Source organism: Nomascus leucogenys, chromosome 14, assembly GCF_006542625.1.
Source record: "Nomascus leucogenys isolate Asia chromosome 14, Asia_NLE_v1, whole genome shotgun sequence".
In the NCBI taxonomy this organism is placed as follows: Eukaryota; Metazoa; Chordata; class Mammalia; order Primates; family Hylobatidae; genus Nomascus; species Nomascus leucogenys.
The window spans coordinates 8,701,058-8,726,013 of record NC_044394.1 but is presented as its reverse complement, the minus strand read 5'-3'; the positions used below and the strand labels follow the sequence as shown (position 1 = coordinate 8,726,013).

Genomic DNA, 24,956 nt, shown 5'->3' with positions numbered 1-24,956 from the left:
CAAAGAATATAGAATTCACATGGAATAGCATTGTTGGGGTATATCTGAATTTTAAAATAGACATGATGATGGAGACAGGAGACAGCCAAGGATCCCTGGTGGAACCCCACCTTCAAGCCTAAAACAGCCTGATGGCTGAAAGACTGAACTGTTGGTCCAGGATAAAACTGCAACCCAGAGGGAGAACTGCCCCTGTTCGCTCACTATTTTTTTTTTTTTTTTTTGGTGGGGGTTGACTGAGTTTCGTTCTTGTTGCCCAGGCTGGAATGTAATGGCACAGTCTCGGCTCACTGCAACCTCCACCTCCCGGGTTCAAGCGATTCTCCTGCCTCAACCTCTCAAGTAGCTGGGATTACAGGTGCCCCACCATGTCCACCTAATTTTTGTATTTTTGGTAGAGACAGGGTTTTACTATGTTGGCCAGGCTGGTCTCAAACTCCTGACCTCAGGTGATCCACCCTCTTTGGCCTCCCAAAATGCTGGGATTACAGGCGTGAGCCACTGTGCCCGGCCTGCCCACCTTTTCTTGACTAATTTTTTTTTTTTTCTTTCAGACAGAGTCTCACTCTGTCACCCAGGCTGAAGTGCAGTGGCGTGATCTTGGGTCAATGCAACCTCTGCCTTCCAGGTTCAGGCAATTCCCACACCTCAGCTTCCTGAGTAGTTGAGATTACAGGTACCTGCCACCACGCCTGGCTAATGTTTGTATTTTGAGTAGAGATGGGGTTTCACCATGTTGCCCAAGCTGGTCTCAAACTCCTGACCTCAGGTGATCCGCTTCCCAAAGTGCTGGGATCACAGGTGTGAACCACCATGCCCAGCCTCTCGACGGATTCTTTCTGAATAATGCCCACATGTGCACTGCAAGGAGTGGGTGGAGCCATGGGAATTCGTCCCTTGTGCAGGGGTGAGGGGCCTGGCCTCTTCAGCTCATGTGTGGTGGCCTGGTGATCAGTCTATGAGGTGGGAGCCTGTTAGCAGGACTTCTTTTTTTGCTGAGAGCTTTCTTTTAATAAATTCCTGCTCTCGTCACCTTTGAATGTGTCTGTGTGCCTAATCTTTCCTGGTCGTGTGACAAGAACCTGGTTTTAGCTGAACTAAGGAGCAAAAACTTCTGCATTAATCATACGATTCTATTGACGTAAAATAAAGTTTATGTAAAAAAAGTTTGTGTGTAAATTTTTAAAATAACAGAAAGATATAAGGCCAAATCATAACAGGGGTTACCTCTTATAAGTGAGATGAGTAGGAATGGGAGTAGGAAAGCGAGCAGGCCAATTTTTTACTTCACATAGATTATTTGAGTTGTTTGAATTTTTAGAATATAAACTTTTATAATGGAAAAACAAATATACTGCCATTAAGAATATATCTCTTAACCAGGAATGGTGGCTCACACCTGTAATTCCAGCACTTTGGGAGGTCAAGGCAGGCGAATCACCTGAGGTCACTAGCCAACATGGGAAAACCCTGTCTCTACTAAAAATACAAAAATTAGCTGGATGTGGTGGCACACACCTGTAATCCCAGCTACTCGGGAGGCTGAGGCAGAAGAATCTCATGAACCCAGGAAGTGGAGGTTGCAGTGAGCCAAGATTATGCCACTGCACTCCAGCCTGGGTGACAGAGCAAGACTCTGTCTCAAAAACAAACAAACAAACAAAAAAACCCAGAATATATTATCTCTTATCTACAAGACAATATTCTTGACATCAATTTATTCAACCTCAACATAATAAATTACAGCAGGAATTTAATCTAATAAACACTGAGCATCCTTTTATTTTTATTTTTTCAGATGGAGTTTTGCTCTTGTTGCCCAGGCTAGAGAGGAGTGGCACAATCTCGGCCCACTGCAACCTCTGCCTCCCAGGTTCAAGCAATTCTCCTGTCTCAGCCTCCCACGTAGCTGGGATTACAGGCACCTGCCACCATGCCCAGCTAATTTTTGCATTTTTAGTAGAGATGAGGTTTCGCCATGTGGCCAGAGTGGTCTGGAACTCCTGAACTCAGGTGATCCACCCGCCTCGGCCTCCCAAATTGCTAGGATTACAGGCATGAGCCACGGCACCCAGCTGAGCTAGTGTATTTAAAAGGATGCTCAGAGGCTGCGCACGATGGCTCATGCCTGTAATCCCCGCAATTTGGGAGGCCAAGGCGGCAGATCACCTGAGGTCAGGAGTTCGAGACCACCCTGGCTAACATGATGAAACCCCGTTTCTACTAAAAATACAAATAATTAGCCAGGTATAGTGGCGCATGCCTGTAATCTCAGCTACTCGGGAGGCTGAGGCAGGAGAATTGCTTGAACCCGGGAGGCAGAGATTGCAGTGAGCCAAGATCACACCATTGCACTCCAGCTTGGGCGACAAGAGCGAAACTCTGTCTCAAAAATAAATAAATAAATAAATAAACAAATAAATAAATAAATACACTAGCTCACATGATTCTTATTTTATCTGTGAATCACCTATGTGGGGTAAATGTATATTCCTGTTTATACTTACAACACATAATATAAAAATATTATAAAGTCATGCACCATTTAACAATGGGCGTATGTTCTGAGAAATGTATGGTCAATTTTGTCATTGTGCTGACATCACAGAGTGCACTTACACAAATCTAGATGGTATTTATACATCTACGTTATAGAGTATAGCCTATTGTTCCATGGTTACAAATCTGTACAGCACATTACTGTACTGAATACTACAGGCAAATGTAACACAGTGTTAAGTACTTGTGAATCTGTCTAAACACAGAAAAGGTACAGTTAAAATATGATATAAAAGATAAAAATGGTACACCTGCATTAGGGCACTTATCATGAATGGAGCTTGCAGGACTGGAAGTTGCTTTTGGTGTCACTGAGTGAGTGGTGAGTGAATGGAAGGCGTAGGACATTACTATACAGTACCATAGACCTTATAAACACTGTATACTTAGGCAACATGAAATTTATTTTAAAAATAGACCTGGCACAGTGGCTCATGCCTGTAATCCCAACACTTTGGGAGGCCGAGCCAGGAGGATTGCTTGAGGTCAGGAGTTGGAGACAAGCCTGGGCAACATGGAGAGATCTCATCTTTACAAAAAAAATTTAAAAATTAGGGGGGTGTATAGTGGCACATCCCTGTAGTTCTAGTGACTTGGGATGCTAAGGCAGGAGGATCGCTTGAGCCCACGAGTTCATCTATGATCATGCCACTGTACTCTAGCCTAAGAGACAAAGTGAGACCCTCTCTCTTAAAAATATAATAAAATTTTAAAAATACCTATTTAGCTTACTATAACTTCTTTATAAACTTTTAAATTTTAAAAAACTTTTTGACTCGTAATAACACCTTAAAACACAAACATTTTACAGCTGTACAAATATATTTTCTTTCTTTATATCCTTATTATGTAAGTTTTTTTCTATTTAACATTTTTAAACTTTTTTAAATTTTTTTTTTTGAGACAGAGTCTCACTCTGTCACCCAGGCTGGAGTGCAGTGGCATGATCTCGGCTCACTGCAACTTCCGCTCCCCAGGTTCAAGCAATACTCCTGCCTCAGCCTCCAGAACAGCTGGGACTACAAGCGCGCATCACCATGCCAACTAATTTTTGTATTTTTTAGTAGAGATAGGGTTTCACCACATTGGACAGGGTGCTCTCGAACTCCTGACCTCATGAACCGCCCGCCTCGGCCTCCCAAAGTGCTGGGATTACAGGCATGAGGCACTGCACCCAGCCAAAGTGTAAAATTAAAGGTGCAGTTGCTCAGGCCTGTAATCTCAGCATTTTGGGAGGCCGAGGTGGGTAAATCATTCTACAAAACCCCATCTCTACAAAAAAATATGAAAAATTAGCCGGGCATGGAGGCATGCACCTGTAGTCCCAGCTACTAGGGAGGCTGAGGTGTGAGGATCGCTTGAGCTGGAGAGGGGGAGGTTAAAAAAAAAAAACAGTGTGCCCTATGCTGGCAATTAAAAAAAAAACTATACATATTACCTCAGAAATCTTTCTAAGTTTGAAGTTTGTCTCTAGCCGAAATGCTGGCTATTTTTAGAAATGTTTAGGAATTATTTGAAAAATATTTTCTGTGTATGTTTATTGTTATTGACAAACTAATAGATAAAAAAATTAGAACAATAATAAGTGAATAAGTGTACCTAGGACAACTTGTAAATTATTCTAGTAAATTATCCCAAATTTGATATGTAAATAGCTAGAACACAGTGAGAAAATAAAAATTTTTTTATCACTTTTGCCTTCAAAAATTTCCATGAATAAAAACATGCACCTACTTCCATTGAAATATCAGATATTTTATAGCTGAATTTCTGACAAGCTGTTGACAAATACAAACAAAAATACAAAAAAGAAGTTGGAGATGGCAAGGTTTCAAAATTTCCAGAAAAAGAAATAAAAACTCTAGCTCTAAAAGAAAATGTGAAAGAAACTCCACAGAAACAAGGCATAACAACTTAAAATAGGCACCATGTTAAAGAATTTATTTGAATCTCATTTACTCTTCACAACACTGAGGTTGTATCACTATTCCCATTTCATAGATAGTCATATTAATTAGGTATTCTAAAATATTTATCATGAGAACCAGGTCACTGATTAATTACTTTGACTGTCTGCCAACTTACACTTCTAGCTATTGCTAATACAATTTGCTTCTTTCTCCTTACCATTCCGGCTAATACCATAGGAATCACATTGTCCTACGGGTATTTCCTAAGGCAGCCTGGTTTAATAACCTAGTTTTATTAGCCCTTGAGAACCACATCTTACATACTCAAGGGTTTAGTGGCTCTGTGTCTGTGTATGTGTATAGTACAATTCCTTAGTTTTTGCTTCTATGCTTTACTATGAAGGAGGCTCTGTCTCTTTCATGTCTTTTGCTAATATTCTGCTTTATTCCTGAATGTCTCATTCCATATTTCGTTCAGTAAGCAACTAGTGAGTGTCTATTTATGTAAGAGCCTGAGTTAGGCATTAAGAATTTTGAAATCAATAAGAAAAGATTCCTGCTCCTAACGAAATAATAGAAGGCTGGGCGTGGTGGCTCACACCTGTAATCCTAGCACTTTGGGAGGCCAAGGCAGGCGGATCACGAGGTCAGGAGATCGAGGCCATCCTGGCTGACACGGTGAAACCCTGTCGCTACTATAAGTATAAAAAATTAGCCGGGCGTGGTGGCACGCGCCTGTAGTCCCAGCTACTCGGAAGGCTGAGGCAGAAGAATCGCTTGAACCTGGGAGGCAGAGGTTGCAGTGAGCCGAGATCTTGCCACTGCACTCCAGCCTGGGCAACAGAGTGAGACTCCATCTTGAAAAAAAAAAAAGAAATAATAGAAGAGCCATATTCACAACCTAAGGGAGATGGTGTTTGTGAAAGCATCTTATAAACCACATTAAAGGACATTTCATACATTGTGAGACATAATTATTTCTCTTTGTCAGTTTTAATTACTTCTTTTTTTTTTTGAGATGGAGTTTCGCTCTTGTTGCCCAGGCTGGAGTGCAATGGCACAATCTCGGCTCACTGCAACCTCTGCCTCCTGGCTTCAAGCGATTCTCCTGCCTCAGCCTCCCGAGTAGCTGAGATTACAGGCATGCGCTACCATGCCCAGCTAATTTTGTATTTTTAGTAGAGATGGGGTTTCTCCATGTTGGTCAGTCTGGTGTCAAACTCCCGACCTCAGGTGATCCACCCTCCTCAGCCTCCCAAAGTGCTGGGATTACAGGCGTGAGCCACCATGCTCAGCCATTTTTTTTTTTTTAAGATGGAGTCTCGCTCTGTTGTCCACGCTGCGCCCAGCTAATTTTTAAATTTTTAGTAGAGATGGGGTTTCGCCATGTTCGCCAAGCTGGTCTCGAACTCCTCATCTCAAGTGATCTTCCTGCCTTGGCCCCACAAAGTGCTGGGATTACAGGTGTGAGCCACTGCACCCAGCTGACCCTACATTTTCAAAATAGCTCCTTCTTGTCTTCAAATGATAGCCCTTCTAGTCTTAATACCTTTTGATTTTCTGGTTAATTTTAATCGGTTTCCGACACCAACTATTTACATTGTCATTAATATCTCCTCATCTTCACCTCCATTTTGAAATTTATATGCTTTGTGAAATGTGTATTTAAATATGTACATAAATAAGATCTAAGTTTTAGCTGGTCATTTTATTTTTACTATCTCTCCCTCAACTACTCATCCTATCAAGAATATACCATACTTAAGCATAGTATGTATCTTTTCCTGATTATATATTACAACTCTTTAGTATTTTAATATACAGTACCTTTAAAATAGTATGTTTATTTGTTTTTATTTATTTATTTATTTTGAGACAAGGTCTGGCTCCGTCACTCGGGCTGGAGTGCAGTGGTGCCATCTCGGCTCACTGCAACCTTTACCTTCCAGGCTCAAGCCATCCTCCCACCTCAGCCTCCAGAGTAGCTGTGACTACAGGCTGCACCACCACGCCCGATTAATTTTTTTTGTGCATTTTCTAGAGACGGGGTTTCACCCTGCTGCCCAGGCTGGTCTTGAACTTGTGAGCTCCAGTGACCTACCAGCCTTGGCCTCCCAAAGTGCTGGGATTACAGGTGTGAGCCACCACGACTGGCCAAAATAGTATGTTTAAACAGTGTTTTCTTGTTATTCAATGAAACAAGTATGAAAAAAACAAAACAAAAAAAACCTTCTAAGTTTCCTAGCAGTTAACAGTAGAATAGTTGTAATTTTTTCAAGTACAATTAAAAGTATGTATTCATAGCAAGGGCACTAATGTGTAACACACATAGTGTTAAACCACCACCACTAACAACGAAAAACTCAAAAAAAGAGGGGTTTTATATAAATTTCTAGGTCAGTTGATAAACAGCCTTACAAATAAATATATCTAACAAATATTAACAATAGTTTATGAAAGGTTGGGTGCGGTGGCTCACGCCTGTAATCCCAGCACTTTGGGAGGCCAAAGTGAGCAGACCACTTGCGGTCAGTAGTTCGAGATCAGCCTCGCCAGCATAGCAAAACCTCGTCTCTATTAAAAAAATAAATAAATAAAACTAAAAACTAGCCGAGAGAGGTGGCGGGCGCCTGTAATCCCAGGTACTGGGGAAGCTGAGGCAGAGAAATCATTTGAACCTGGGAGGTGGAGATTGCAGTGAGCTGAGATCCCGCCATTGCACTCCAGCCTGGGTGACAGAGCAAGACTCTGTCTCAAACAAACAAACAAACAACAACAACAACAAAAAAATAGCATGTGAAAGAGGTGTTCCCTTCTTCTGAAGTACTAGAAAAATCTCCAAAAAAAATTTTTAAGTTATGGAAAGCTTCCACATGATACAGAAGGCTATGGTACTTTTCAGTAGTTACTATTTGAACAAAATTATATAAAAACTGTTGAAGATGAAAAATATGTTGTATTTAGCAAGTAAAAACCATTTAAATTAGATATCCTTTAAATATCAAAAAAATGTTAAGAGGATCAAAATCTTCAAAGGTTAGAAAAAATTGTGATATTTTCAAATGTATCATCCTTTAAAATAACTTATAACCCAGTGTTTTAATTTCATAAATAATGGTGGTTGGTAAAAATTTAACAAAAAATATGGAGAAAAACATAAAATAATGTACCTTAAGCGTGAAGAATGCTAAAATCACTCAAAGTTATGAGTAGTTTTTTTCTCAAGTTATATGTATCACCTACCTCATGGGCAACAAATGATATATGATAATGTGTGTATATGTTGTAGAATTTGTACACATAAAATTATATATCTATATTTAGTTACGGCTAGCTAGCCAGATATGTAATCTAAGTAGAGAAAATAAATAAAGTATTTAAATTAAAATAGTCCATTTCATGGTCTGTGATAGGAGGAAAAATTTTACTTTTTTTTTTTTTTTTTGAGATAGAGTCTCACTCTGTTGCCCAGGCTGGAGTGCAGCAGTGCAATCTCGGCTCAATGCAACCTCTGCCTGACGGATTCAAGCAATTCTCACGCCCCAGACTCCCGAGTAGCTGGGATTACAGTCGCATGCCACCACGCCCAGCTAATTTTTGTATTTTTAGTAGAGACGGGGTTTCACCATGTTGGCGAGGCTGGTCTCGAACTCCGGACCTCAGGTGATTCACCTGCCTCGCCTCGGCCTCCCAAAGTGTTGAGATTACAGGTGTAAGCCACCGTGCCTGGCCAAAATTTTACATTTTTGTAAGAGGCTTTTGAGATCATAAACAAAAGGCATCATAGTATAGAACAAAAAGAGTTAAGAGATGACAAATACAAGGAAGATAGGATTTAGGTGAAACTAGAATATGAAAAAACAATAGCTTTGTACCTAATAATAACAGGAAAAATAATCTCTAAGGTGTCTTTGAATGGTAAGAAGCAGAACAAAAAGTGAAGTCAAATTCTCCAAATTTCCTAGTCCCAATTATATACATTAATTGGCTCAAAAATCATATAAGAAAATATCTTACTAAATATGGACCTTACTAATTATGGATAGGTAATGTCTTTCATTGGGTTTAACTTTTCACATCCTTTGCTTTATTTTTCAGGTAAAACAGTGTTCTCACGATTACCATAGACTGATGATAATCATTGACTCTAAGACAAAGAACGAGGTATTAATTAGTTTTCATTCCTGTCTCTCCTGCTGCTTCTCTGTGAGGTGCTCTAAAAGACACTTATATGAAATAATTTATAAATAGGAATTTAAAAATGTATTTTATTTGAAAAAAAAAAAAGATCAACACTCCTGAGGCTTCCAGGAAGAAACCAGATTGCAGGTTCAGTTCTGTACAAAAATTACTGGGTACAAAGACACATAATCCTGTTCATAAATAGCAGCCACTGTAACAGTTGTTTCATTTTCTCTTTCTTTCCAAGACTAATTAGCATTATACACAGTACATTCCTTGTTACAAATGTCTTCTTTCAGCTTTGTAACTGCAGTATCTTTTGATTACCCTAAACTCCCATCTGCTTTTTCAGTAATACAGAAGCCAAACACTCTTTGTAACACTTCTGACCAACTAATTAAAAAAAGAAATTTTAACAAAATAGAAACAACTATCACAAACTGATGCTACACTTACACTATCCTCACTTTGTGGATCATCATCACTTTAAAGAAAGCCTGCAAACTGTAAAAGAAAAGAGTACCTTTTACCTTTTTTACATACTTACTGCTGAAAGGCTGCCATTGTATTCTCCAAATTTTCCCCAGCACCTGTGAAAATTTAAACTTTATTTACTTATTTTGAACATTTTACTTTTCCTGAAGTTAATTTTAATAAGATACACTTAATGAATCCTGACTTTTTTTTTTTTTTTTTTTGGTAGACATTACAAGTGTTTTTTCATTTTTTTTTTTTTTTTTTTTTGAGACAGAGTCTTGCTCTGTTGCCCAGGCTGGAGTGCAGTGGCGTGATCTTGGCTGACTGCAAGCTCTGCCTCCCCAGTTTACACCATTCTCCTGCCTCAGCCTCCTGAGTACCTGGGACTACAGGCGCCCGCCTCCACACCCGGCTAATTTTTTTTATATATATTTTTAGTAGAGACGGGGTTTCACCGTGTTAGCCAGGATGGTCTTGATCTCCTGACCGTGTGATCTGTCCATCTCGGCCTCCCAAAGTGTACAAGTGTTTTAAAGAGTGTAATCGTACAGGTTCAGTATCCCTTATCCAAAATGCTTGGGCCTGGAAGTGTTTTGGATTTCTGACTTCTTTAGATTTTGGAATATCTGCATATATATAATGAGAGATCTTGGGGATAGAACCCAAGCCTAAACATAAAATTTATTTAGTTTTCATATACTCCTCATACACATAGCTTGAAGATAATTTTACACAATATTTTAAATAATTTTATGCACGAAACAAAGTTTGTGTACACTGAACCATCAGAAAGCAAAGGAGCGACTCTCTTCATCATGAAAACAATCTGTGGTTGTTTAGCACCACCATCATTCTTGACTGAATTTATAGGCTACCAATAAGCATTTTCTTACACTTATTCATACATAAGTACCTAATGGTAAAAAATATGAAATACCACTAATGCCATGAAAAAATAATATGTTCAGGGTAACTAAGTAACATAGTAGCATCACCAGAATACCTATATCTGGTGTTAAAAACAGCAACAAAAAAGGCAGGTGTTCAGTCTCCACCTGTCTCATTGTTTTGTTTTTGTTTTTTCTTTTTTTTTTTTTGAGACGGAGTCTCGCTCTGTCGCCCAGGCTGGAGTGCAGTGGCACGATCTCGGCTCACTGCAAGCTCTGCCTCCCGGGTTTACGCCATTCTCCTGCCTCAGCCTCCCAAGTAGCTGGGACTACAGGCGCCCACCACCACGCCTGGCTAATTTTTTGTTGTTTAGTAGAGACGGGGTTTCACGGTGTTAGCCAGGATGGTCTCCATCTCCTGACCTCGTGATCCACCCGCCTCGGCCTCCCAAAGTGCTGGGATTACAGGCGTGAGCCACCGCGCCCGGCCTGTTTTGTTTTTTCTTGAGACAGATCATCACTCTGTTGCTCAGGCTGAAGTGCAGTGGCGTGATCTCGGCTCACTGCAACCTCCACCTGAAAGGTTCAAGTGATTCTTGTGCCCCAGCCTCCTAAGTAGCTGGGATTACAGGTGTGTGCCACCACGCCCAGCTAATTTTTATACTTTTAGTAGAGATGGGGTTTTGCCATGATGGCCAGGCTGGTCTTGAACTCCTGGCCTCAAGTGATCTGCCCACCTCAGCCTCCCAAAGTGCTGGGATTACGGGTGTGAGCCACTGCATCTAGTCTCACTGTGTTTTGATTAAAAAAATTACCATACACCGTTATTTTTTAAGTGAGAAGAAACATCAGAAGTAGTTGAAGGACCAGGAAGTGGGTCCTCTAGGAGTGAGGGGCCATTCTGCTAGATGGCTTTTTAAAATGTTTCCTCCAGAGTCATATGCCTTACTGACAAGTGTTTGTCTTAGAAGTCTCTTTTTGATTTTGTAAACGAACATGATTTCTTGTCCTGTTATAAATGCACCCTGCTCTAGTCCTTCAATAAGCTCATCACATATTTTCATCATGTTGTCTATGGGCACTTTTTCTGCCATGTTAACATCATCTTCATTGTTATAATGTCTATTATCATGATCACCTTGATTCAGAACCATTTTGGCTATTTCACCATTGGTCAATTAATGAACAACTAGAACCTCATGATCAATGTTAAAAACTTCTACGATATCCATTTCTTTCAGTGTACTGACAAATTCTGTAGGCAATTTTTTGTATATGTAAGGAGGTCAGACATCATTTTTTCCTCACTTTGTCAACATATGGCATCCTTAAAAGTCACCAACTTGTTCATTATCGTCACTAAACATAGTCAAAGGCCAGAGTTGTGCCAGGCATGCACAAAGTTATCTTTATTCACTGATTTCCAAGCACTGGCAACAGCATACAAGACATCCTTCATGCTAAACTCCTTTTGAAAACTTTCTGGCCGGGCGCGGTGGCTCAAGCCTGTAATCCCAGCACATTGGGAGGCCGAGGCGGGCGGATCACGAGGTCAGGAGATCGAGACCATCCTCGCTAACACGGTGAAACCCCGTCTCTACTAAAAATACAAAAAATTAGCCGGGCGTGGTTGCGGGCGACTGTAGTCCCAGGTACTCGGGAGGCTGAGGCAGGAGAATGGCGTGAATCCGGGAGGCGGAGCTTGCAGTGAGCCGAGATCGCGCTACTGCACTCCAGCCTGGGGGACAGAGCAAGACTCTGTCTCAAAAAAAAAAAAAAAGAAAACTTTCTGGCAGGGCATGGTGGCTCACGCCTATAATCCTGGCACTTTGGGAGGCTGAGGTAGAAAGATCGCTTGAGCCCAGGAGTTTGAGACCAGCCTGGGCAACACAGCAAAAATAATTTTAAATAATTTTATGCATGAAACAAAGTTTGTGTACCCTGAACCATCAGAAAGCAAAGGAGTCACTATGTTAGTCATCCATGGGGACAATCTGCAGTTGTCTTAATTTTAAATAAAAAAACTTGAAAAAGTAAAAAAAGTGTCACACCCACACACCTCTGTTCATCACTGCTAGCACGATAAAATGTTTTTGGCTGGGCGCGGTGGCTCACGCCTGTAATACCAGGACTTTGGGAGGCTGAGGCGGGCGGATCATGAGGTCTGGAGATTGAGACCATCCTGGCTAACATGGTGAAACCTGTCTCTACTAAAAATACAAAAAATTAGCCGGGCATGGTGGTAGGTGCCTGTAGTTCCAGCTACTCGGGAGGCTGAGGCAGGAGAATGGTGTGAACCTGGGAGGCGGAGCTTGCAGTGAGTTGAGATCGTGCCACTGCACTCCAGCCTGGACAACAGAGAAAGAAAATATTTTTATATTTACTGTCATTGATCCAAGCATAGCCTGGTCACATGGAATTAATAAAGTCACGTTTAGAGGAAAGTACATGGCATAAATATTATTTTTGATGAGAATGTCAGCTGGTGGATAAAAAGAACAGTTGTCAAGGAGTAACAAAATCTTGCAGTTGTCATCCAGTCCAACTTCCCAGCAGTGAGCACGAGCTGCTGATAAAAAATGTTTGTGAAACCGATCAGAAAAGATGTCCCTGGTGACCCATGCATGCCTTTTTGGTAGCATAACGGACTGGTAAGAAATTCACTCCTTGAAGACAGTGAGGAAGGAAGCTTTTGCCTACCACAGCAAGTTTACACTTATGCATGCCTGCTACATCAGCATATCCTAACACACTTATTCTGTCATTGGCATCCTTAATTTCCATCTCATCAGCTGCAGTCAGTGTCTTTCCGGGGCAATAATGCCAAAAGAGTGTTGTTTCATCAGGATTATAGACTTGTTCTTGTCTCACATTTTCAACAGCAATGACCCTGGCAAACTTGTCAATGAATTTCTTTGCTGCTTCGTGACCAGCAGATGCTAATCACCATTAATCTTTAAAAATGTAATGCCATGTCTTCTCTTAAATTTCTGCAACTGGGCTGGGCATGGTGGCTCACACCTGTAATCCCAGCACTTTGGGAGGCTGAGGCAGGCGGATCACCTGAGGTCGGGAGTTCAAGACCAGCCTGATGAACATGGAGAAACCCCATCTCTACTAAAAATACAAAATTAGCCAGGCGTGGTGGCGCATGCCTGTAATCCCAGCTACTCGAGAGGCTGAGGCAGGAGAATCGCTTGAACCCCAGAGGCGGAGGTTGCAGTGAGCCAAGATCGCGCCATTGCACTCCAGCCTGAGCAACAAGAACAAAACTTCGTCTAAAAAAAAAAAAAATTCTACAACTGGCCTATTCAATATTCACAGTTCCCTTCATTTTAACTTCATCGCTTGAGATCTTCATTTTAGCTTTATGCAGGGTTTTTCTATTTTTAATTAACTTCTGTTCATCACTTCCACTTTATATATACTACTTCTGATATATATATAAAACTTCAACAGTTTATCCTTCTTTTTCTTCAGGTCATGTATTGTGGTCATTCTAATACCATATTCCTCTGTAAGGTATTGCACATTTACACCACTGTTCAGTTTCTGTAACACCTTGACTTTCTGTGCTATAGATAAACATAAATGTTACCTATTTTTCTTATCACTATAACCCATAGGGGTATCTGTGGGCCCTTTTGATATTTTCAACATCTTTATACCAAAGAGCAGAGAATAAGCAAGCAAGCAAGCAAACAAACAAAAACACACAATGAATAATGCATACAGGTCTTGGCACCATGTAGGGCATCATGGGGAATCTGCTGTTGGTGTGATCAGTCTGAACACGTGCCCTTTGTGGGCACACTTGCATAAGGAAATCTGGGCATACTCAGAAAACATATATTGTAACTGAAGGGAGCTGGAAGGGTCTTTTTTCCCTTGGGGATGCTGAATAAGCCGTGTGTTGTTTGCTTTTGTTTTGACTGCAACCTGTCACATGAGGTCAGGTGTGGAATTCGTTATATATATTTTTTTTCTTTTTAAAAAATTTATGGCTGGGCGTGGCGGCTCAAGCCTGTAATCCCAGCACTTTGGGAGGCCGAGGCGGGTGGATAACCTGAGGTCCGGAGTTCGAGACCAACCTAGCCAACATGGTAAAACCCCCATCTCTACTAAAAATACAAAAATTAGGCCAGGCGCAGTGGCTCATGCCTGTAATTCTGGCACTTTGGGAGGCCGAGGCGGGCAGATCACCTGAGGTCAGGAGTTCGAGACCAGACTGGCCAACATGGTGAAACCCCATCTCTACTAAAAATACAAAAATTAGCCGGGTATGGTGGCGGTTGCCTGTAATCCCACCATACAGGCACTTCTGTGTCAAAAAAAAAAAAAAAAATTAGCCAGGCATGATGACGGGCATCTGTAATCCCAGCTACTCGGGAAGCTGAGGCAGGAGAATCACTTGAACCCAGGAGGTAGAGTTTGCAGTGAGCTGAGATTGCACCACTGCACTCCAGCCTGGGCAACAGAGCGAGACTCTGTCTCAAAATAAAAAAAAAATAATAAATTGAGGAATTTTCCTCAAATTATTTTTTACCAGGAATTTTCTACTTGTGGAGTTATGTCTGTGCTCAAAAAGTTTCAGATTTTGGAGCATTTCAGGTTTTCAGATTAGGGAAGCTTAACCTGTATTTTGAATTTTTTTTTAGCTGCAACAGTAGAAATCAAAAATCAAAACACAGCTACAGCAACACAGGAGGGTTAAAACAGAACCTAAACTGATGTTTTTTGTTTTTTTTTTCTGAGACAGGGTCTCACTCTGTCGCCCAGGCTGGAGTGCAGTGGCATGATCAGAGCTCACTGCAGCCTCAAACTCCTAGCTCAAGCAATCTTCCAGTCTCAGCCTCCCAAGTAGCTAGGACTACAGGCACATGCCACCTTGCTCAGCTAATTTTTTTTTTTTTTTTAGAGACAGGGTCTTACTATGTTGCCCAGGCTGGTCTCAAACTCCTAGACTCAAGCAATTCTCCTGCCTCCGCTTCGCAGTGCTGGGATTACAGGCATGAGCCACTGTGCCTGGCTGGCCTAACCATGATTTTTAAGCTATAATAGCCACTTATTTGTCAAAGGAAAGACAGAAGAGGATTTGGTACACATAAATCTCCTCAGACAGAGTTAAACAGTCTCTCCTCTGTATCCTCATAGTCTCTTATGCATAGCTCTACTAAGGCATTTATCATATTATGGCATAAATTATTTACCTGTTTCTCTCCTCCCATTCCCACGAATTGCTTAAAAGAAGTGACTGTGTTTTAATCACCTTGACTGAAGGCAGTACAGTGTAGTGGTTAAGGGTGAGACTCTGGAGTTTTAGGATGCTTGGTCTCCAATCTATTTAATAATTGTGTGACCTTAGAAAAGCTACCTAAGAAACTTTCACAGAATTGGTATAATCAAATGAGTTAATATTTAAACTGCTGTATTTTATTTTATCCTTTTTTTTTTTTTTTTTAGATGGAGTCTTTCTCTGTCACCCAGGCTGAAGTGCAGTGGCACAATCTCGGCTCACTGCAACCTCCGCCTCCTGGGTTCAAGCAATTCTCCTGCCTCAGCCTCCTGAGTAGCTGAAACTACAGGTGTGCGCCACCACACCAGGCTAATTCTTTTGTATTTGTAGTAGAGACGGGGTTTCACTGCGTAGGCCAGGCTGGTCTCAAACTCCTGAGCTCAAGCAATCCTCCCACCTCGGCCTCCCAAAGTGCTGTGATTACAGGCGTGAGCCACTGTGCCCAGCCATTCAATCATAAAATGATAGCTTTTCATTTCTTAACATCTCTGAAGTTAAGATGTATTTTACAATTAATGCTGTATAATGAACAGTTTAATTGGCAAGCTTTTCTCTCTTTTTTTTTTTTTTTTTTTTGAGACAGAGTCTCTCTGTGTCACCCAGGCTGGAGTGCAGTGGCGCGATCTCGGCTCACTGCAAGCTCTGCCTCCCGGGTTCACGCCATTCTCCTGCCTCAGCCTCTCCGAGTAGCTGGGACTACAGGCGTCCGCCACCACGCCCAGCTAATTTTTTTGTATTTTTAGTAGAGACGGGGTTTCACCGTGGTCTTGATGTCCTGACCTCGTGATCCGCCCGCCTCAGCCTCCCAAAGTGCTGGGATTACAAGCGTGAGCCACCACGCCCGGCCTTCTCTCTTTTTTTAAATCAACTTTTATAGAGGTCTCTTTCTTAACAGTGTGTAAAAATTTTGTATTTATAACCAATGGCATTAGATTCACTGAAATACTACAGTAAACATTCCGTGAAAGTAAAGGATTATTACTATTATTAGAATTATTATTACTATTGCCATTATCATAGTAACTGGTAAAGAATACGTACTTGGTAAATGTCCATTAACTGCAATAATAAATAATATTGTAATTTTTAAAAAAGCACACAGATTTTGATGTGAACATATTGAATTATAAAATATTGTCTAATATTATATACTATGTAAAAACAGTTAACTAACTTTATGCATGCTACCCAAAAGTTTAAAATTTTTTTTTTTTTTTTTTTTTTTAGATGGAGTCTTGCTCTGTCGCTCAGGCTGGAGTGCAGTGGCACAATCTCAGCTCACTGCAACCTCCACCTCCTGGGTTCAAGTGATTCTCCTGCCTCAGCCTCCCGAGTAGCTAGGACTATAAGCACATGCCACCATACCCAGATAATTTTTGTATTTTTAGTAGAGACGGGGTTTCAACATGTTGGCCAGGCTGGTCTCAAACTCCTGACCTCAGGTAATCCTCGGCCTCCCAAAGTGCTGGGATTACAGGTATGTGCCACCATCCCCAGCTTAAAATGTTTTAAAACTAAAACATTTCAGTATTACCAAATAATTTATGAAATATACAGAAAAATACTTTGGAAATAATTTTCCATACACTTTGGAAAAACAGCCAATTTCTTCTTAATAGAAAGAGACAATTCAATAAACTCTCAATAAAAAGAGGGTTTAAGGTACTGCTCAGGGTGGGCACGGTGGTTCATGCCTCTAATCCCAACGCTTTGAGAGGCCTAGGTAGGTGGATCACCTGAGGTCAGGAGTTCAAGACCAGCCTGGCCAACATGGTGAAAGCCCGTCTCTCCTAAAAATACAAAAAAAAAAAAAAAAAAAAAAAATTAGCCAGGTATGGTGGCAGATGCCTGTAATCCCAACTACTCGGGAGGCTGAGACAGAGAATCGATTGAACCCAGGGGGCGGAAGTTGCAGTGAGCTGAGATCACGCCACTGCATTCCAGCCTGGGCAACAAGATGAAAACTCCATCACACACACACAAAAAAGGTACTGCTCAAAGTACCTAAAGGACTTAAGTATTAGCATTAAAATGTTTTATATACAATACCATCTGAACATATTTGTATTAAATTTTTCTTCTTTTATATTGTTAGATTGTATTTTTATGATTACCTAATTAATAATCAACAGGAATACAAGATATGCAGAAACAAATATATTAGCTTTAATATGCTAAAATTTTATCACTTTAGCAGAGGGAAGATACCCATGTAAAAAAAAAAAACTACTAGTTTGATTTTAGGTTCACTTGGTTACTAGAGTTGATGCATGATAGAAAACAGATGCAGTAAATATGAAGGTTATAGGTTTTTTTTTTAAGTCTCCTTTCAAGGTTAGATAACCCTTTATTGGATGAGGCTAGTTAGCCCTTGTTTTGATCAAAAACTATGGAAATACATTATATTCAGATAATATTCAAAAACAAAGCACCATAGAATATTTCTAAAAAGACAAGAGTGCTAAACGGGTTACCAGTAAGTTAAGTTAAACTACTGACCACTTGCACCAAAGAGCAAAGAAATTAAAAGAACACAAAAGCCAGCTTGAAGGATCTCTCACTGGACAAATCTGGGACAGTGCTAGCATCAAAATAATGATAGTAAACAGATTTTTAAGTCAGTGAATAAGAAATTCTGAATCCAGGCTGGGCGCGGTGGCTCATGCCTGTAATCCCAGCACTTTGAGAGGCAGAAGCTGGTGGATCATCTCAGGTCAGGAGTTTGAGACCAGCCTGGCCAACATGGTGAAACCCCATCTCTACTAAAAGTACAAAAGTTAGCCGGGCATGGTGGTAGCTACCTGTAGTCTCAGCTACTTGGGAGGCAGAGGCAGAAGAATTGCTTGAACCCTAAAGGTGGAAGTTGCTGTGAGCTGAGATCGCACCACTGCACTCCAGCCTGGGAGACAAAGCAAGACTTCATCTCAAATAATAATAATAAAATAAAATAAAATAAATTCTGAATCAATTTTAATAAATGGATTCATAATTTGTTAAGGAATTGGGTATTTGTGTAGTTTTAAAGTATCTTCCTCCAAAAATTGGCCGAGCACGGTGGCTTATGCCTGTAATCCCAGCACTATGGGAGGCCACGGTGGGTGGCCTCTTATTAATTATGAGCCTTTTCTCTTATTAATTATAAAGAGAAAAAGTAACCTCACAGTGGAAAAGCTTGGCAGACACCACCTCATCAAGTGATCAAAGTCAACTTCATTAGTTCCTTCAAGCTGATTTATGCATCCTTTTAACTACCTTCCTTTGAAAATAGGCCAGGTGTGGTGGCTCATGCCTGTAATCCTAGAACTATGGGAGGTGAGGCAGGCTAATTAATTGCCTGAGCTCAGGAGATTGAGACTAGCCTGGGCAACATGGCAAAACCCCATCTCTACTAAAAATACAAAAAAAAAAAAAAATTAGTTGGGCGTGGTGGCGCCACCTGTAACCCCAGCTATTCAGGAGGCTGAGGCACAAGGATTGCTTGAACCTGGGAGGTGGAGGTTGCAGTGAGCCGAGATCACACCACTGGACTCCAGCCTGGGCAACAGGGCAAGACTCCATCTCAAAAAAAAAAGAAAGAAAATAATAAACACATTATATGTTAAAATAACATTTTTATGAAAAGTAACTGTTTTTCTAAATAAAATAATGTATGAAAAGAGTGGTATTGTTCTATATTTTTGCAAATCTCTTTAATATCTGGCTTAATAGAAAGCAGCAAGATTCTCATATCTGCTTCATATATACCCATTGTCACACAGATATGTAGTTGGAAATGAGTCTTCTTTGATATGGCATCAAATTTCAATAAGTGGTAATTTGTTTACATTACAGACAGGGTCTTGCTATGTCGCCCAGGCTGAAGTTCAGTGGCTATTCACAGGCACGATCACAGCAACAACCTCAAATTCCTGGGCTCAAGTGATCCTCCTGCATCAGCCTCTCAAATAGCCGAGACTACAGGTAGGCACCATCACACCTGGCTCAACAAGTGGTAGTTTTTTTGTTTTTTTTTTTGAGACGGAGTCTTGCCCTGTCACCCAGGCTGGAGTGCAGTGGCGCGATCTCCGCTCACTGCCAGCTCCGCCTCCCAGGTTCATGCCATTCTCCTGCCTCAGCCTCCTGAGTAGCTGGGACTACAGGCGCCCACCACCACGCCCAGCTAATTTTTTTGTATTTTTAGTAGAGACGGGGTTTCACCATGTTAGCCAGGATGGTCTCGATCTCCTGACCTCGTGATCCGCCCGCCTCGGCCTCTCAAAGTGCTAGGATTATAGGCATGAGCCAACTTGCTCAGCCCACAAGTGGTAGTTTCTTAAAAGCTCATTGCAATATGGAATCTGAACCATATGAGTAATCACTTCCTACTCTATTACGTGAAAATCCATTGGCCCATCTTGAACTTTGAATGATCTTTCACCCATGCATGATTTTATAATAGCATGCATAAGTCATTTGGAAACTATTGATTCATTGAATCATGCTGGTCTTTTATATGTTGACACAGTATGCAATATTTTAAAAATCACATTTGTTAACATCTGAGTTCATTAGGAAAGTCTTTAAGAATTAAATGATGTCAAGCTCATCATGATGGCAGTGATTGCATCACTGTACTCCAGCCTGGGTGACAGACTGAGAACTTGTCTCAAAACAGCGGGGGAGAGAGCAAGAGCCATCTGTCCATCTGTAATTCAACCCCTCGTAGTGCCCTGACGGAGTCTTGCACTGTCACCTGGGCTGGAGTGCAGTGGCACGATCTCGGCTCACTGCAACCTCCGCCTCCCAGGTTCAAGTGATTCTCCTGCCTCAGCCTCTTGAATAGCTGGGATTACAGACATGTGTTTTTGCAGTAGACCTAATATTGTAGAAATAGAGTAGATATTCAGTTTCAGGTTATATCAATTCAGTTGCATATACTTTATACACATAACATGATTAATGTTTCAGTGGTCATATATCTAATTCACAAGAAATATCACTGTTTCCTTACTTATGGGGAAAAATAAGTAAATATCAGGTATTTGCAGTTATGGCAATAGAGAATAAGCCCAAATACTAGTAACTTGCTCAGAGAGACCAGCGATTGCTATTATCCGTGTCCAAGACAAAAATTAAAGGCAATCAATGGAGTGACTCCTTCCTAGTTACATTGTCTCTTATTTTCCAGAGACGTAGTATCTTGAATTACAAAGTGTTTTATCTCCTCTATCACTCTGGATTCAACTGTAGTATTGAGTGTACATATTCAACAAAAGCGTATGAAGCACTGACATGGGAACTTACTACAGTGTTTATAGGACCATTATATAGGTAAGATTTTGAGTCTGCAGATATTTAATAAGATTATCACAAAAAGTTCGGCCGGGTGCGGTGGCTCAAGCCTGTAATCCCAGCACTTTGGGAGGCCGAGGCGGGCGGATCACGAGGTCAGGAGATCGAGACCATCCTGGCTAACACGGTGAAACCCCGTCTCTACTAAAAATACAAAAAAATTAGCCGGGCGTGTTGGCGGGCGCCTGTAGTCCCAGCTACTCGGGAGGCTGAGGCAGGAGAATGGCGTGAACCCGGGAGGCGGAGCTTGCAGTGAGCCGAGATTGCGCCACTGCACTCCAGCCTGGGGGACAGAGAAGGACTCCGTCTCAAAAAAAAAAAAGTTCCATTACATCTTTAAATAGATAAACACTGATGCCACATTTACAAATAATGAATGGAAATTTTTATATAAGAGGTAATATTGAAATGACCTAATATCTAGGAAGAAAATAGTTTTAAAGTATTTTCAACAGTAAACGAAAATTTGAGATCTAGCTTATCCTGGCTTTGATACTTGTGATAATCTAGCACACAGTCTTTAACGCCTATGGAGTGCTGGGTTTTTTCACCTGCAGAGTGTTGCAAAATTTCAAAGATCGACACGTATTCCTTCTAAAATAAAATTTTGATCATTCACAATGACAGTTTAGATAGCTTTTTAGAGGATCTGGTTTTGTTTTGGAGTTTTTAGTAAGCATACTTTTTGTAAATCAGTAAACATAACAAACGAAAAAGTAATGTGTACTGCCTATCCCCAGAATAGGACTACTATCATTGAAAATTGCTTCTGGCAGGGCGCAGGGTCTCACGTCTGTAATCCCAACACTTTGGGAGGCCAAGGCGGGTGGATCACCTGAGGTCAGGAGTTTGAGACCAGCCTGGCCAACATGGTGAAACCTCGTCTCTACTAAAAATACAAAAATTAGCTGTGCGTGGTGGCGGGAGCCTGTAATCCCAGCTACTCCGGAGGCTGAGGCAGGAGAATCGCTTGAACCCAGGAGGCAGAGGCTGCAGTGAGCCAAGATGGCACCACTGCACTGTAGCCTGGGCGACAAGAGGGAAACTGTGTCTCAAAAAAAAAAAAGGCTGGGCACGGTGGCTCACGCCTGTAATTCCAGCGCTCTGGGAGGCCGAGACGGGCGGATCACGAGGTCTGAAAATCGAGACCATCCTGGCTAACACGGTGAAACCCCGTCTCTACTAAAAATACAAAAAAATTAACTGGGCATGGTGGCGGGCGCCTGTAGTCTCAGCTACTCGGGAGGCTGAGGCAGGACAATGGCATGAACCCGGGAGGAGGAGCTTGCAGTGAGCCGAGATCACGCCACTGCACTCCAGCCTGGGCGACAGACCAAGACTCCGTCTCAAAACAAACAAACAAACAAACAAACAAACAAAAAACACAAAAAGAAAAAAGAAAAAGGAAAGAAAATTGCTTCTGTGACAACAGCTTGAATACTAAAAGTTGGTCCCTGGTTCCAATGGTTGAAGGCACCTTAGTAGTTAAATGTCATCCTGCAGTTTAACCAGGTAGCTATTAAAACAGATAACCCAAATAAACAATAACAAGGCATTTGGCTGACCACCCTTTAAAACCTCTGATGCTTTTCATGAGTGGGAAGGCTAGAATATTATTGAAGTCACTCATTAGAACTATGCTTAATAAAATTATATAGAAGAATGATAATGTACTTCCGTATTTATATTTCAAAACCTTATTCCTTGGCCAGTACTTGTTAGTAAAGTGATTATGGTACTAAACCAAGTTTTAGACTGTAAACTCGTAGAAATTATTATTTCAAGTGTGTATTAAATTTCAAGCAAATTTTAAACCAGTTTAAGATTCATCCTTAAAGAACAGTTAAAATTGATTGAAAATAATCCAATTTCACCGTACTTTATACATCATAGTTGAAATGCAATGAAGACACATTATTACACAATAATGAAGAAGCAAAGATTTGGCCTGTTATCTGGGAAATTAGAGGGTGGACTACCTGGGCTCCTTTTAGCAAAACACTTTTCCAAAAGAAACTTATTTTTGTTTTCTTTAAACAATACTGTCCTGTCCTAAACGAAATCATTTTTAGTCTGTTGAAAATCCACGTGTCTTTGCGTGTTTGTTTATTTATTTATTTATTGCAGTGCTCAAAAAAAAAAAAAAAAAAATGCAAGGTTTCCAGCCCTAGGGACCAGGACGCTCTAGCTCCTGTCTCAGTTCAGCCCTAGCTCTAATTGTGACCTTGGGAAATGTCCCTGGCTCGGGGGACTCGGTTTCCCTCTCTTCTCAATTATGAGTGCCCGGAACGTGGGGGTGGGACGGGCCCCCAGCACCGCAGACAAGGGGCTACAGCTCGTCCAGCTTTATGCAAATCCCCAGCCCTCCTCGTCGCCTCGGCTCTTCCCATCCACTCAGCCACTAGCTCGCTCGGAGCAGTGTGTTCCCGGTGCCCCCCGCGGGGTACCCTCGGTTCTGCACGGCGCTCCCCCTTTGTGTCTTACTGCTAGGAAGGGACCTTGCGATCATCCTTCCATCCGCCGAGAAACGCTCCACCTACCCTTCATTATCGACCGTGTCTTTCCCGTTTCAGAGAACCCCTCACACTGCTGCCCTCGAGAGACCCCCGCCGTGGCTCTGACTGGGAATCCCTCTCCTTCTCTCCCCTCGGGAGACCTTCCCTTCACACAGCCTTCACCTCCGGAAGAGCCCTCAATTCACACAACCCCATTCTTCCTCAAACTCTCAGGGATTGGCACCCGGCTGCCTTTTGCGGAGCCGCAAAGGACCCTCAGCCTCCCCCACCTCCGCCATCGGGTTCTGGGGACCCCTCTCACCTCCGCGGTGAGAGATGTGTTTACTGAGGAATCGCTGCTTCTTTCTCTGGTGGAGCAAGGTCGGGTATTTAAGTAACAAGAATGAGGTCACCAAGTACCCTCCTAGCGTAGAGAGAAGGTAAAAAGCCGCAGTGGACGACATCTCAGTCACCGTGTGGGAAGTCTCCCACCTCCGGGCCCTCTGAACTCCGCTGCGGCAGTAGCAACGACGGCGGCGGCGGCGGCGGCTGCTCGAGGTCGGCTCGCCCCCAGCCGGTGCCAGTGGTGCAGCGCACTTGTCAGTGCCGGCCTACTGCGCATGCGCAGCTGGACCCTAGCGCCCCTGCAACAAAGGGGCTCCGACGCGCAGGCGCTCTCCGGCTCCCGAGTAGGAGCCTGCAGAGATCCTGGGGTGAGCGTTTGTCACCTAGCTCTGTGGACGGACCCTCATGAAGAGAAAGCTTGCAAACCTGCCAGTGTGTTGGCCATCACTCAAGCAGAAAAGACTATTCACGGACAGCCTTTCCTAATTGGAAAATCCACATCAAAAAGGAAAGATTCCAGGGCGCGTCTTAGCCCCTGCTCTAAGAAATGCAAATAATTTTTACCTATGGAGGCGATAAAGCTTGCTAAAACACTAAATAAACTCCTCCGTTTATCTAGCCTAGAGAGAATTTCCCCTATGGTCGCATATACTAGAAAAGGTACTGGTTTATCAGTCAAATATCTGAGAGATCGGCCCCTATCCTCCCTCATTTCATTGTGAAAGTGCAATCCTCATTCTTTGTACACAATAGGCACTGTAAAAGTATTTGTTGACTTACAAGTCCGTATAAAATAACGAAACTTTGTTAAGCTTATAAAGTATTACCTAAAAGTCCTAGAAAGACAGATAACTAAGTTCCAGAAGGCCCTACTAGTTTTCCTTTCACCCGACAAATTACAAACTGCTAACACACGAAGAGCCACACTTCAATGCAAAAGAAATAAATCACCCAGGACTGAGGGAGAAATTTTACGGAGAAGACCATGTCTCCCACAGGACTAGAAAAGCAGCGTGAATATTTAAAATCCTGTGATTCAGCCGGGCGCAGTGGCCCATGCCTGTAATCCCAGCACTTAGGGAGGCCGGGAAGGGTGGATCGCTTGAGCCCGGGAGTTCGAGACCAGCCTGGGCAACATGGCGAAACCCCATCTCTACAAAAAATAAAACAAAATAAGCCCGGCGTGGTGGTGTGCACCTGTAGTCACGCTACTCGGGAGGCTAAAGTGGGAGTATTGCTTGAGCCTGGAAAATCGAGGCTGCAGTGAGCTATGACTGCACCACTGCACTCCAGCCTGGGCGACAGAGCAAGACCCTATCTCAACTATAAAAAGAAAATTAGAAGAAAACAGGGGGTGCCTGGGCACGGTGGCTCAAGCCTGTAATCCCAGCACTTTGGGAGGCTGAGGTGGGCAGATCATTTGAAGTCAGGAGCCTGGCCAACATGGCGAAATTCCATCTCTACTAAAAATACA

The 24,956-nt window shown here is 42.0% G+C and overlaps 1 protein-coding gene across 3 annotated transcripts in view; it reads right to left on the bottom strand.

The window, feature by feature from the left end:
• Positions 1-23,733, bottom strand: part of GDPD1 (glycerophosphodiester phosphodiesterase domain containing 1) — a 54,457-nt gene extending 30,724 nt beyond the window's left edge. For all 3 annotated transcript variants that reach the window (XM_030827526.1, XM_030827528.1, XM_030827527.1), the window contains exons 1-2: positions 23,460-23,733; positions 9,199-9,241 (exon numbers count right to left, since the gene is read on the bottom strand). In XM_030827526.1, the coding sequence (XP_030683386.1) occupies positions 9,199-9,241; positions 23,460-23,601 (185 nt within the window). In that variant the 5' untranslated portion in view covers positions 23,602-23,733. The remainder of the gene's footprint in view (positions 1-9,198; positions 9,242-23,459) is intronic.
• Positions 23,734-24,956: the final 1,223 nt, after the last annotated feature.